Source organism: Lathamus discolor, chromosome 14, assembly GCF_037157495.1.
Source record: "Lathamus discolor isolate bLatDis1 chromosome 14, bLatDis1.hap1, whole genome shotgun sequence".
Classification (NCBI taxonomy): Eukaryota; Metazoa; Chordata; class Aves; order Psittaciformes; family Psittacidae; genus Lathamus; species Lathamus discolor.
This window is the reverse complement of record NC_088897.1, coordinates 8,029,184-8,042,319: the sequence shown is the minus strand read 5'-3', so window position 1 is coordinate 8,042,319 and position 13,136 is coordinate 8,029,184. Positions and strand designations below refer to the sequence as shown.

Below are 13,136 nucleotides of genomic sequence, written 5' to 3'. Positions count from 1 at the left end.
CACTTTAGCCCTCAGGGAGATGCATTGTCATTTTTTGAAAATGGCTATAGAAGCAAAGGCAGGGAAAGTGGCTTCTGAAATGCTTTAGTGCACCTGAATCCATGGCTTGCAGCTACTCCAATGGTGGGTGAGCTCCCTTCACCCAGGGCTGTCCCCAGCCTCATGGGCTCATCCCACACTGCATTTGCAGTACAAGCTCACCCTGCCTGGGCTGCTGCAGGTGTTAGATTTAAATCTTTTTATTCGATAGGGTTAATCAGCGTAATTGCTTTTACACTGGGGGTGTGATTATTGGGTGAAAACATGGGTCGATTGTTGCCTCAGTACTCTGTGGTGGGACTGGAAGCTAATGAAGATGGTGCAAAGGGCTGGAAGCGTCTCTCCAGCCCCCTGTTTGTTTGGACTTATTGCGATACCAAAGATGGCATTGTCTATGGGTCTCCCTATGGGTAGGTAAAGTTCTTGTCTTAGTGTAGAGCACTGTCACAGTGAGCAATATATCAGAATGAAATATATTAATCGGCAAGTGCTGGGAAATTACAGCTAGGCTTAATGAAAAAGAAAACCTTGTTTACGATTTCTAATGTGCTGCTGAAGAAACTGGCTCCCAAATAAAAATACTTAAAATTACGATTAGGATTTATTTACATAATTACTGCAAGAGAAATTCTGGGTACATGCTAAGCAGCGCAAGAGAAACCTCGTGGCTTTTCTTCTTTGCTTTCCTGTGTCTTGAGCTTAGTTTGCTCTTGGTGAGTCTATTAAAGCTTCTACTAACTCAGTGAGGCAAGAAGGCATTTGTTACAAAATTAATGCATATATATGTGTGTATATATTTTTTTCTATTGACTGTGGTTAGAACATATGGCTGAGTAAAAGCCAGATCATCCTTGTAATTGTAGTGTTGGCTGGAGAATGATTCAGTAGGTGGCACTTATCTCTTTATGGCAAAGCAAGTGTGGCTGTAGTGAGGACGCCCTTGGAGTTTGTTACCAAGGGGCTTTGTCCCCCACTGGTATGAGCAAGATCTGCCAAAGTTGCCATAGAAATTTATCTTAATGATCTGTTCCCAATGGTCCTGCCCAGCATGTCCTGGCCACCTTCCAGCCCCTGCAGAAACCCTGGGCCAGATCTTCTGATGGTGCCTGGGTGGCTCTGTTGACTCTGCTGATTTATATCTGCTGGAAATGTACAGCAGAAATTGCAATAGGCCCATGATGGGGCTGCGCTGATTGAAACCAGCCAGGGGGATGACAAATCTTCCTCTTAATATTTCAATTGACTTTGGCAAACTTGCCTCTTTCTTGTATATCCTAAATCAATGTGTAAGTGCTGCTGACAGTAATTTCCACTTTTGTCTGTGCAGATGGTTGCCCTTCACCAGGCTGCGGTGTTTATACCTGCTAAGTTTGCAAACACTTTTCTGCTACAGCCTCCCATTGAGCAGTATTTTTCTTTAGCTGTCATATTTGTGAGATGAAAATGTTCTTTCTTGGGCCCAGCTCGAATGTGAATTTTCTTCTTTCAACAAGGGCCACTGAAATCTGGAGCGGAAGTGCAGCCTGCAGCTCGATCAGCAGGATGCTGTGGGTGGGGGATTTGAACCATCTTAGGGACCTAGATGCTCCAGAGCAGGGTCTGAGAGCTGGTGTCTAGACTCTATCAAAGTCCTGCTGCTGGATCTTGTGACTTTTTAGTTGCATGTCAATGTAGACCCCTATGCACTCCATAATCCTTAGCAAGTAGCAAATCTTTAGGGTGAAAGCTACAGTATGAGTGTTGGAGTCTCATAGGCCTAAGGCACTGCTGTTCTATGTCTGCTAATTCTTTTTTGGCATAAAGAAGAAGCTGCTGCTTTTCTGTTTGTTTGTTTAGCCCCTGTCTTTGAAGCACTAAATAAAATCTGCAATCCATCAATCGTGCACCCAACTTCAGTGTGCGTTCCCTGGTGTAGGATGCTTTGGTCCAGCTACTCTTTCAAGGCAGGCTATTGTACTATTCAAATAAAATAAAGATAAATTATTAAATATAATAAATAATAATAAAAATAATTAAATACAATAAGTAATTAAAATAAGCCTTTCTCTTGTGCACAGGGAGAAGATGCCATTCCACCATGTAACAGCTGGCTTGTTGTACAAAGGCAACTACCTGAATCGCTCACTCTCTGCTGGCAGTGACAGCGAACAGCTAGCAAATATCTCCGTGGAGGAACTAGATGGTGAGCCTTGTGGTTTTCCAAAGGGAGCTGGGAATGGGGAAAGGCTCGTTTTCACCTTCTGTGTGATGTCATCATACAATAACCGAGGTATTCTCCCTGTGAAGCAAGGAGCAAAAGGCGGGTCAGAAGTGAGATGGCTCACAGATCAGGGACAAAGAAAAGGCTCTAATCATGTTTATGTTGAAAGCTGTGGACTGATTGTAGCCTCAGATTCTGTCCTTCTGCCTAGGAATAAGGCAGCTTTTTGAAAGAATAAGGCTGCTTTTTATGGGCAAAACTCTGTCAGAGTTAGGCTAATATCTTTTTTCTAAAGATGTCTCTCTTTAGCCTTTCCTGGGAACCCGCAGAGCCGAATGTGTCTTCCTGTCAGGTCTTCTCATCTGCTTTGTGGCCTTTCAAAAGTAAGGTTTCTCTCTGTGCTTCAGTATAACAAGATGCACAGAGGTGGCTTCTGGCTTAAGAAGCTGGAAAGAGCTTTCAAACTCCCTTATCAAGGTCAGTGACTGGGAGCACAGACCTCAGGCTGGCAAAGGCTATCAGGAAGGTTGTCCACATCTGCTGCCTGTATGATCCCATCGTTTCCTCCCTGGGAGCTAGCTGCTGCTAGTCCCTTCTGCCCAGCAGACAGGATGTGAGGCCAGGTAGACTCCCAGTCTGGTTTGTGAAGGGAAGGTCTTTTTCATAGGCAATTTGTGGCTCACTAGGGGCGCTTCTAAGCTAAAGTAAATACTGTTGACAGCTGGTCTTTGAGAGCTGTAGAACAAATTGAAGCTCTTGGTTTGCTTCCCAGTGGGCATTCACTACAAGCCATGATCATAATCATATCTATTGAGAATTTGAGGAGGAAATGAGCAAGAGAATGGTGCAAGGTGCACCTCCAATGACATGTTGGAGGTGTTTTGGCAAAACAGAAGGCCAACATTTCTGCTCACCCTCCCTCTTTTCACCTGTGCTTTGATAAAGCAGACCTTAGTTTTCAAGCCTTGTCAACTTAGAGCTTTGGGATTTGTTTTTTGTTACATTAACCTATCTTTAGTACAAACAGTGTTTTCTGAGTATTTGTAACTGCTTTTCTTCTTCCCAATGAGTATATGCTAAGATGCGGTTCAGGTGAGAGATGAAATGTGAGAAACCGCTTTTGGTGCTGCTTAGTTAAGACCCCAGGAACACAAGAACATCAGAGGCATCTTCTGGGCTCTTCTACTGGGTTACAAGTGCTTTGCTTGAAGTTTTATGTTTTTGAGCAGAACTGAACTGGGTTAGCTTCTGTGAATCCTATAGACGACAAACTACATTGCAAGGTGAAAATTAGTTGTCGTTCCTATTCAGGATGGCAGGGGTTGGCTCTGCAGACAGGAGAATGTTGGATGAAGTCTTGCAGTTTATTTCGAATGAGAACAAGGGTTTTTCTCCTGTGCCTACCCTGATTAGAGCATGTCTGCTGCAATTGCCTTTGAGATTTGCAGGCAACTGTCAAGAGCCGATTCAAGTGGCATCAGGGCTGCAACCCACTGTCAGGGCCATCCCAGCGCATGAGGGAAACTTGTCCTTGATTTGTGCCCCTGCTGTTTGCATGGAAATGGTCTGTGTGGGAAGGAAGCCCAGTCTCATTTCCATCCTTCCCACGTCTCCCTGTTGCCAGCCACATAGGGCAGTCTGCAAGCTTCACAAGCCCTCTTGGCATCGCTTTCTTGCCGGCACCTCCAGGGAAGGAGCTGTTGGAGGGAGCAAAGCACAGCCCCACGGCCAGACCCGCCTTCCCCAAGGAGAAACCGGTACTTGAGAGGCTGTGCATCATTTCCTTCAATTAATAGCAAATGAAATGAATGTGGTGTAGAGGAGTTGCCTTTTGAGAAGGCAGCAGCCGAGTCACTGTTAATGCGAGTGCTGCATCCATTTAATGTTGTTGGTGCCCCATTATAACCATGCTATTGAACTGGAGAGCAGCAGAGTTCATTCATCTCTGTTCACAGAGTATCCCCCTCGTTCTTCACGTGCATGGTTAGAGCTCTTTAACTAATCATCCATTTATTCTCCGGCTGTTAAGCACAGGCTTCTTGTTAGAATTTAGTCTTTTTTTTTCCTGACAGCCTTTTACTTTACAAAAACCTGTTTTTGAGAGCTTTATGTCTTTGCCATGAAGATATGCCCCAATTCTAAGCCTAGCAGAGAAAAGCTCAATCTCAGACCATTTTTTTTCCACCTGTAAACCCAGAAGTGGTACCAAATTGATTCATGTCTGCTAAAGCCAGAGCAGCAGAAAAAGCTGGAGATGTTTTTCTCTTTGCCAGCTACCGAAGTACAGCCTAGCCACTGAAAATTGTATGTAATATTAGGTCAGTAGTCACTATTTACTGTGTTTTGTTGCTAATACATGATCATTGCCTAGGTGTGCTGGTAATTGGTTGACAGTACAACTGTTACCTGCCCAAACCCAAACCAGAAATGGTCTTTATGCCTTTAAGCATAAAATAGCTCAGAATGAGTAACAAAATGTTCTTTCTTGAGAAGTTAATGTCAGTGTATGGGAGCTTTGTGGCTATATCAAGCTGTAATAGCTCAATGCCAATAACGTACTTGCATTTAATCTTACAGGCTGGGAGAGAGATGCCAAATTCTCCTTGGTTTCTTTTTTGATGAGATTTTTGTCCCAGGGGACTTCCAGCCTATTGAGAAATTCCAGTCACACACATAAAATTATTAAAGGTTTGCAGCTGGAGAAGTCAGTGGGAATTTTCTATAACGCTCCTCTGCATTCAAGGCTCCAACAAGTGCCTGCTTTGGGGAAAGCGGTGCAGGTTTTCAGATACGCACGCACCATTGAGAGCTCAGGTTGCTGCTCTGCCTCTTCTCCATCCGGTTATTTTTCCCTCCTATAAAAACTTTTCTGACTTGCATCAGCCATCTGTCGTCTTTAACACCACTTTAAATACTATGCTGGCAGCAAGGAAAGAGGCTGGAGAGATAGCAGGTCACTCTGCTGATGGCTTGTCTGTTCCTAGCAGTGGTGTTTGCTATTTGCAGTTCTGTAGTAGCGTGAGGCTTTTTAGAAGCTGTCACTGTCACAGAGGGAATTAACTTGCAGAAAGCTATATTAGGTGATACTTAGCTTTGTAACATCAAGTAAATGACGGAGTTGAAAGTGGCAGGCCATCCATAACCTGTCTCTTGGGGACCGTAAAGTACAGCGGGGTCTCAGATGGATGTTATTGCCATATGCTTAGTGGTTTCTATGCATGGGATTATAAATTAAGGCTGGGAGGAACTGTTTTACATATAGATTTTCTAGCTATTGTTGGTTGGCATAAAATTGTGGCACAGTTTGTGCATACTCTGTGGTTTCCACATCCCTTTTAAAACCAGCTTCTGTCTTCACATTATGAACAGCTAGGAGTATTTTTAATAAAAAATGGTGGATGGAAATAATCATGTCAAGCTTGAGTCATCCACCTCCATAGGCTCTATCTAAAGGGTATTGTCAGGAGGTAAAAACATTTCCATAGTAGGAATCTGACAAATATCACCTGAAGGGAGGCACATGCATTTTAAGTAGGCTTTTCAGAGTGCCTGTGAAATGTGTGCTAGTCAGTGCCTTGCAGAGAAAACCCAAATGTGAAGCACAGCAGCAGCTATTTGTCCAGAAAGACATCCTGATACATCCTTACCTGACCCAGATTCCTTTGAAATCAGCAGTGCCCATGCAGGAGGAAATGCTGCTGCATGGCAGCAGGACAACTATTGGCACCTGGTGCCTTAGACCATGTAACCCCTGCCCTAGGTGGGGTTCTGTGATATCTACAAGGCTTTTTCTGGGCTGGGAGTTGGGTTTTTTGTGGTTGTAGACCTCAACTTAGCCTGCTCGATGCAGCCCTTAAGGTTGAGATCCAGAGTGGAAATGCCATTGTTTTGCCTGCCTAAACTGGAGATGTCAGCGGAGCAACACATGAAATGGGGGCAAAACTGCTGCCTGTGGGAGCTTGGGGTGCAGTGGACTTCAAGGCAGGAATCTGTGGACTTCCCTCACCAGGGGACTTTTCTATTGTTATAGATTATACACCACATCGCAGGATGTGTACCTCTTTCCTGCTTACTCCCAGCAACCAGCCCCTCTGTCACCTGCAGAAGCCCTTAACTGGGTCACTCTTCTCTGGGTTCCTGTGTAAAAGTCAACCATGAGCAGCTTCAGTGTATACTGGGAAACAGCTCCTGAAGACATTCAAAGAGCTTGGTTAAATGATGCCCATATGGATTTTAAAGCAACAGTTGTCTCTGGCACACCAATAATGGAGGCAATGCCAAGTGGCTTAAGGTGTGTTGGGGCTGCAGGTGGTTCTGGAGTGGTCAGTCATAGGGCTGATGACATGCTGGGTCCCTGCTGCAGGGGACATCAGGTAAGATAGCCCCACATCATAAACACAGCTATGCCATCCTGGCCCTGCCTCTGAAAATAAGGCCCAAATCAGGGGTGTTTACCCTCTTGTGCATGTCTGATATGATGATCCTTGGATGTTACAAGTCCTGAGAAGGAAGGGACCATGATGCTGTCACCATGCAGTCTCATCTGGGACTTATTATTCAGCAGAAACCCTGTTAGCCACAAGGATTGTGTCTGATCCAGATCCTAGTTCTCTCTTATGTTATCAGAGTCCCTTGCTTGCAGGAGAGTCAGGGCTGCTGTGCAGCTCCTCGTGTCTCTCTCCAAGTGTTGATTTTTCTCCAGGTCTGTTTGTTTGCTAGCAGAGATTTTGCTCCTGCTGATGGGCGCAGGAGGCAGAGGAGCAGGCAGATTCCCTCCAGCTTCAACAGCCAGCTGCCTGAGCCGTGTCAGCAGCTCAGGCTGATTATCTCTGGTGTCTCAGGTGAGATCAAACAGTGTTTTGGAGAAGTAATGTGCTCCAGAAGGGAAACCCAGGGGGGAGAGTCATTAGTCACTTGACTGACTCATGTAGCAGCAACAGGCTGAGTCTGCTCCGCTCGGCTTTTTGTCCATGGGAAGGAAAAAAAAAACATTTGGAAAAGGGGAAAGACAAAGATGAACGAGCATCCTGCCGGTGAGGAAGGTGTTGCAATGATATTCTCTTAGGAGATATAGCAAGGTCTGATGCATGTGCTGGGGTAGAGCCACCCCAGGGTGCTCTGGATTTGTGCATGGGTCTCCAAGTCCATGCAAGCAGCCTGTTAATTAAGTGAATGAAACTGTATAAAGCTCATTTTCTCTTTTGCAGAGTTCTTTTTAAAGAGAGGTTTACCCACAGTGTCTGTGCTGTGAGTGATGATGGCTGGAAATGGAATAATTTCTGTCTTATGCTGGGCTTTATTAGTGTTTCGTGTCTCCGAATATAAAACTGTGGCATCACAAATCTTCTGTGGACAAAAGCAGCTGTATCCTCAGTTCTGCTGAGCTCTTGCTCATTTTCCAGTTATGTGTTTTAATTACAGTGTGGGTTTCCTTGGGACTCAGTAGTTTCAGTCTCCATTTAAAATGCTAAAAACTGGTGCAGTATTAATATTCTGCAAAGCATTGTTTTACTGTAAGGTGCACGTTTACTCCAGGCTGTGCATGGCCAGTGGAGGAGTGGAGTTGATGGAGAAATTGTGGCTACTTGTCCCAGGCTGCATGCTGGCTCAGCCCTCATGGCGTTCAAGGGGATTCACTGGGGCAGAGATGTGCAGTTGTAATTCACTATGGTCTGCCCCAGCATCAGCAGTAGCCTTCGTTGTCAGCATTGACTGGCGCAGCCAGCTGATGCGAGGCTCCTGCTCCACCGCAGTGCATTAGGATGGTCTCAGTTCCTCTGCCCTGGCTTTGGGAAGATGAATGTAGTAGCACTTCCTACCCCAAACAGGCAAAGATACTGTATGGACACCCAAAGAAGCTGAGCACAGGCAGGTCTGGCACCTCTGGGCTTCACCAGAGAGTAAGAGGGTTTTAGCTGCTGCATTGACTTAGGCACCAGTAAGCCTTGAAGATGAGCAGTGGGTTTTCTCCAGCACTAGAGATCCTCAGCAGGAAGGTGGCAGAAAGCTATCGACTGGGAGGAAAACCTCCAGAACATCAAGTATTTCCACCCCCAATGCATTACAGCCCAAGCCCTACACAAGGCATCAGTACTTTGGCAGGTTAATTACTCAGGAAGACAAATGGGGTTTTGGGTGCAGCCTCGGGACAGCTTACAGAAGCTCTGTTCATCCCCCCTCTGCCAAGGGAGATGTGTCACCTGGACTCAATGCCCCCAAATACGAGAACAGGCATCAGCATTGTCTCTGAGGAAAGAGTCCTTACAGCGAGAGAGTATAAATATATGAGATTGGCTGCCAACAAATTAGAATTACAGGGACACCATCTGGACAACAATTAAAGAGATTGTTTGAGCTCCAGCTATGCTGACATAGTTATAGGAACCGGCTGGCAACCGACTTACTCGTGGTGGATATGCAGATATCTTTGGTCTGAGGCTTGAGGGTTTCTGGCTTGTTGTAATGGAGGAGACTCTATGAGCTGGAAGAAGATAATTTATGGGAGACCGATGCAGACGGTGTCTTCATCCAGTTCCTTCCAAATCTGCTGGTTTTGTCTCTCACTGCAGAGATGCTGCTGAGGCCCTGGTGCTCCCTGACATGCCATGAATCCTGCCTGACCGATGGTCCTCGCAGCCCTTTCAGATGCTGCCCGTTCGCCTGCGAGCTGGGCTCTTGGGCTCTCAGTGGAGGGAGCTGATAACTCACTGCCTGCGTTGCCTCAGGCCATGGGAACAGAGCAAATTCAGATCAAGAGCTAAACATGCTTTAAAAGGCATTAAATCTTGCTGTGACATATTTATACAAATTTTAATATGGATTTTTAATTTTTTATGCAAGCTTCTAGACTGGATCATTTATTTTACAAGTCCCTTCTATCCCTTGCCTTAAAACCCAGGCTTTAGCAAGTCACTCCAGTTATAATGGGTGTTTCTTTGTGGACTCAGGGGTCTCATCCTTACCTTACTGCTCTAGAAATGTACTTCCTTGGCAGTGGCTTTTAGCAGTGCATGGGGGAAGAGTGACCAGGGTAGAGTCACTGCAGCCCAGACCCATAAGGATGTGGCACACACCCCGGGACTGGAAACAAAGGAGGCTAAATGCTTCTGTCTCCCCTGTTTTCCAGATGAAGGCACAGGAGAGCTGTGGATACAGCGGTGGTTGAATGCTGTACACTGCACAGCCAGCCAAGTGGCCAGTTCCCAGCGCACCTTTGTGTGTTGATCCAGCTCCCAGTGAGCTCGTTTGGGATGTAGTCAGTCTGTCCAGAGCATCTTCCCCTGGCAAAGGGAGACCTAAGGCACTGTCCATGGCACTGAATGTGTCACTACCTATTTCCTTTCCTGCAGCCTCCTTATTGGTTCTGGGCTTGGAGCTGATGAGTGGCTTGAAAAAGGCCTGAACAAGCTGCTGTAAGAGTGAGTTAGAAGATGAATGGCTCAGCATGTCAGTGAATCCCAGCAGCACAGACCCAAGTGAGAGGACCCGAATGCTGGCCTGAGTGGTTGCAAAGTGCAGGAGCAGGATGGACCTGAGGGTCTCATGAGCACTGTCAGCTATCTGGTTGCACAGACAGTGTCTTACAGTTAATCAGCATCAGGATTTGCAAGTCTCTTCTTTAATTACCATGATAATACTTTAATACTTAAGGATTTTGAGGTTATCATGATGCTCTGCATGCTGTACACGGGCCCTTTTTGTGGTTGTGATGCTGTGGACTTTCAGGCGTCTCTCCAATTTGTGGAGACTGAAATTTCAGCCAGGCTGCATTAGTTCACTCTGTATTTCAGCACATCAACTTTAATCAAGTCATAGCAAACCATCAGCAAACCTGAATCGATTCCCTTGCCTGCACTGGAGCAGGTACCTCACCAAAGTGCAGACATCTGCAAAAGGCCTCTGTTCTGCACTGCATCTAGAGACTCTCTATAGAGGAACATTTAGAAAGAGTTTTGCACCCTAACTAATGAGCCTCAGGGGTTAGATACACAGAAGCAGAAGCTGAAGTCCAGGTATCTCTTTGTAGCTCTTCACTGGGATAGTCTGAGTATCACTGATCTTTGTGTGCCTCAGTTTACCCAGCAGTAGCAATACTTGTGAAGGAGGAGGAGGGCAATAGATCTACCACTGCTTGGAGTGCTTCAGGACCTCTGGGTCAAGTATCATCTGTGGATCTTGCTCCCCATGAGCAACGGCTTTGCTTTAACTCCCCATTCCCCTGCCACTGTGCCTCTGGTTACAGCCTGTTGGTGATATGGGGGGAACTGGCACAGAGGATACCGTCTTGGCACAATGCTGCTGCAGAAATGACAGGGAGAAAAACTCAGTGATGCAGAGAGGGTTTCACCTGGCTTATTTGAACTGAGTTTTTTCCAAATGCCATCCAAAGCAATACAAAGCCAAGGTCAGCGCTCCTTGCCTTGGTTTGGCTGTTCAGGCATCTGCTCACTGGTACCCAACAGCATCCCGGGCCTGCTGTGCACCTGGGCAGCAGCCATCACCCCCAGCTGCTCTTCATGAACCTGCTCTGCCCTGCTCTGCTGACAGCGCTTGTGGTCCCTGTCCTCTTGCCCCTGCTTATGAGAAAAATGAATTTATCTTTCTGAGGGTGAGGCCAGTGGCTTGGCAAAGCAAGATGCCTCTTCACAGGATGCCAATGATGGAGGTAGGCAACAGTAATGCGGGCAATTAATCAAGCAGACATGGCCATCTTCTTTCTCTGGCTGGAAATCTCTGTTCCCCAGTTTTCCTTGTCCAGTTGTGGGTCCTGAGACCATCTCAGCCGTTCCTGAGATGTGGAATGGGTGCAAAAGTCAGGATTATTGAATGAGCAGTGTAAGAATGTTCCCTCCCAGGATTTGCTCTGGGTGGTTTTCCAAAAAGTCAGAGCAGAGGAAGAAAAGAGGAGAGGAACAGAGGGCAGCAGGGGAGGCTGTAATGCAGCAGGAGGGGGCAGGATGGGTGCTGGGTGAGAGGGAGTGGAGGGGGCAGAGGGCAGTTTGGAGCCAGAGAAGAAGTGAGGGGATGAGCAGCATCCAGTGTTGTATTTGCTGTTCCCAGTGCTAAATGTGCTGGCAGCCAGAGCCATGTCCAGCTTTCACAGGACCCTGTGGTCACAGCCAGATGGGTACAGGAGAATGGAGCAGGAGCCTAGTGGGGGAGCGCTGCATTTTCAGCTTGACTGGCTTTGGCGACATCAAAGAGGATCAGTGCAAACCCTTTGAAGTCAGACTTAGCTCCTGCCTTGTGTGAAAGCAAAGCAGTGCAAATCTCCAAGGGTGACCGTGATGCTCTGAGGAGGTGGTGATGCGCAGGTCTGCAGCGAGGACTGTGCAGGTACAGTGATGCTCCTGATTATAACCACCGTTGCTTTCTGCTCTGACATTTGATGTCAAGGACATGCCCAGGAGCACAGGGCATGCAGCAAAGCTCACCAGTGCCCGGCAGACAGAGGCAGTTCATAAAATGCACTGGGAACTTTCCGTGCCAGGGCAGCCACTGCAGTGAGGGTGCAAGGACTGAAATCACTGCAGTTGCAAAGGCTGGTGCCAATCTGGCTCAGAGTTTTCACTCTCCAAATGAAATGAGTTAAAACTATGCTGGGTTTTTTGCAGACTAAGGTCAGCCCAAGGTCTTGCACCTCCCAAGTGGCTGGGCGATGCTGCTCCATGCAAGGCTGTGCTCTCAGTGCAGCAGAGAGGGCTCAGCCAAGGACTGTCTGGGCCATCATGGTCCTTCCACCGCGTGGGTTTGTGGAGGACGAGCTGAGTCAGGACCTTGCTGTCTGCCTTGGTCTCCTGTTTATCTCCACACTGAATGACTGTTGCACCCTGGGTCCAGCTGACAGGACAGAAAGAGAGGGATTGTTTGATGGTGGTGGGACCAGTGGCAGGACTCATGTGAGCACCACATGAGGCAACACTCTTAATGAGTCCAGACATGGGATCACGAGCCTCAGTGTCCTCCAGTACACAAAGTCCAGGCTTTCACATTCAACAGAAGGAAAAGTAGATAGGACCAAACATCCCTTTGGAATTTGAATGGATTTGATAAGTGGTGGATTGCTAAATCCCACCCATTCCTGGAGCTGGGGTGTAGCAGGCAGCCAACTTTCAGAAATTCATAGCATTTGGAATTTTCCATCTTCAGCATTGCAGAGCAGCACAAAGTCTCTTAAAATGTTTCCTTTATTTTGATAAGAATTCCATAAAAAACACACAAACAAACCAACCAACCAAGAAAAAAACTGGAAGTCTTGGTAGTAAAAGATATTTATGTCTGATGTTTCTGAATGCACGTTGTTAGCATGTCATTTAAGGAAAGCCCCTCTTTCTAAATAAGCCATTAGCACACAAGCCTATTAGCAACATGTGGGATGAGGCAGTATTTTGTATTTTAGGATTATTCTTTTGGGCAATTTCTATTTAATTTGCTAGGAAACACAAATCTCATTACTTTTCTTTCAACTAAATCTAATCCAGGGCATGAGATTTTCTGAATAGGTTTGGATGGGATGGGGGGAAGAAACATGGCTGCGGAACTGATTGTAATTGCTCTTACTTCCTGGAGGTAAAGAAGATTTGAAGCATTTTTTTTTTTCTCAGCAGTTCTTCGTGTTTGCACATAAGGAGTAAATTGTGCTTTGCAGGGACACAGTAATTTCTGCCTTTGAAATGCGAAACTGTGTTTGCCAATGTGTCTGATGGATGAAATGTCCATCACAAGTGCTTAAATGCAGCTTGTCACTGCTTTGTAAATTGGATTTCAGTGTTGCAAAAGGGAAAATGAGGAAATAGAGAGTTGGAGGATACTGCTGAAACCACTTTGGCCCTCGGGGAGGTAGACGTGCGATGGGCTCAGGTTTCCCTTCCTAAAAGCACCAGAGGGAACGTTGTTC

At 46.4% G+C, this 13,136-nt stretch overlaps 1 protein-coding gene across 1 annotated transcript in view; it reads left to right on the top strand.

Moving 5' to 3' along the window:
• The window catches only part of CALN1 (calneuron 1), a 123,587-nt gene that overhangs the window by 26,534 nt on the left and 83,917 nt on the right, over nt 1–13,136 (top strand). Inside the window, exon 3 of the mRNA XM_065694926.1 lies at nt 2,097–2,221. Coding sequence (XP_065550998.1) covers nt 2,097–2,221 — 125 coding nt within the window. The remainder of the gene's footprint in view (nt 1–2,096; nt 2,222–13,136) is intronic.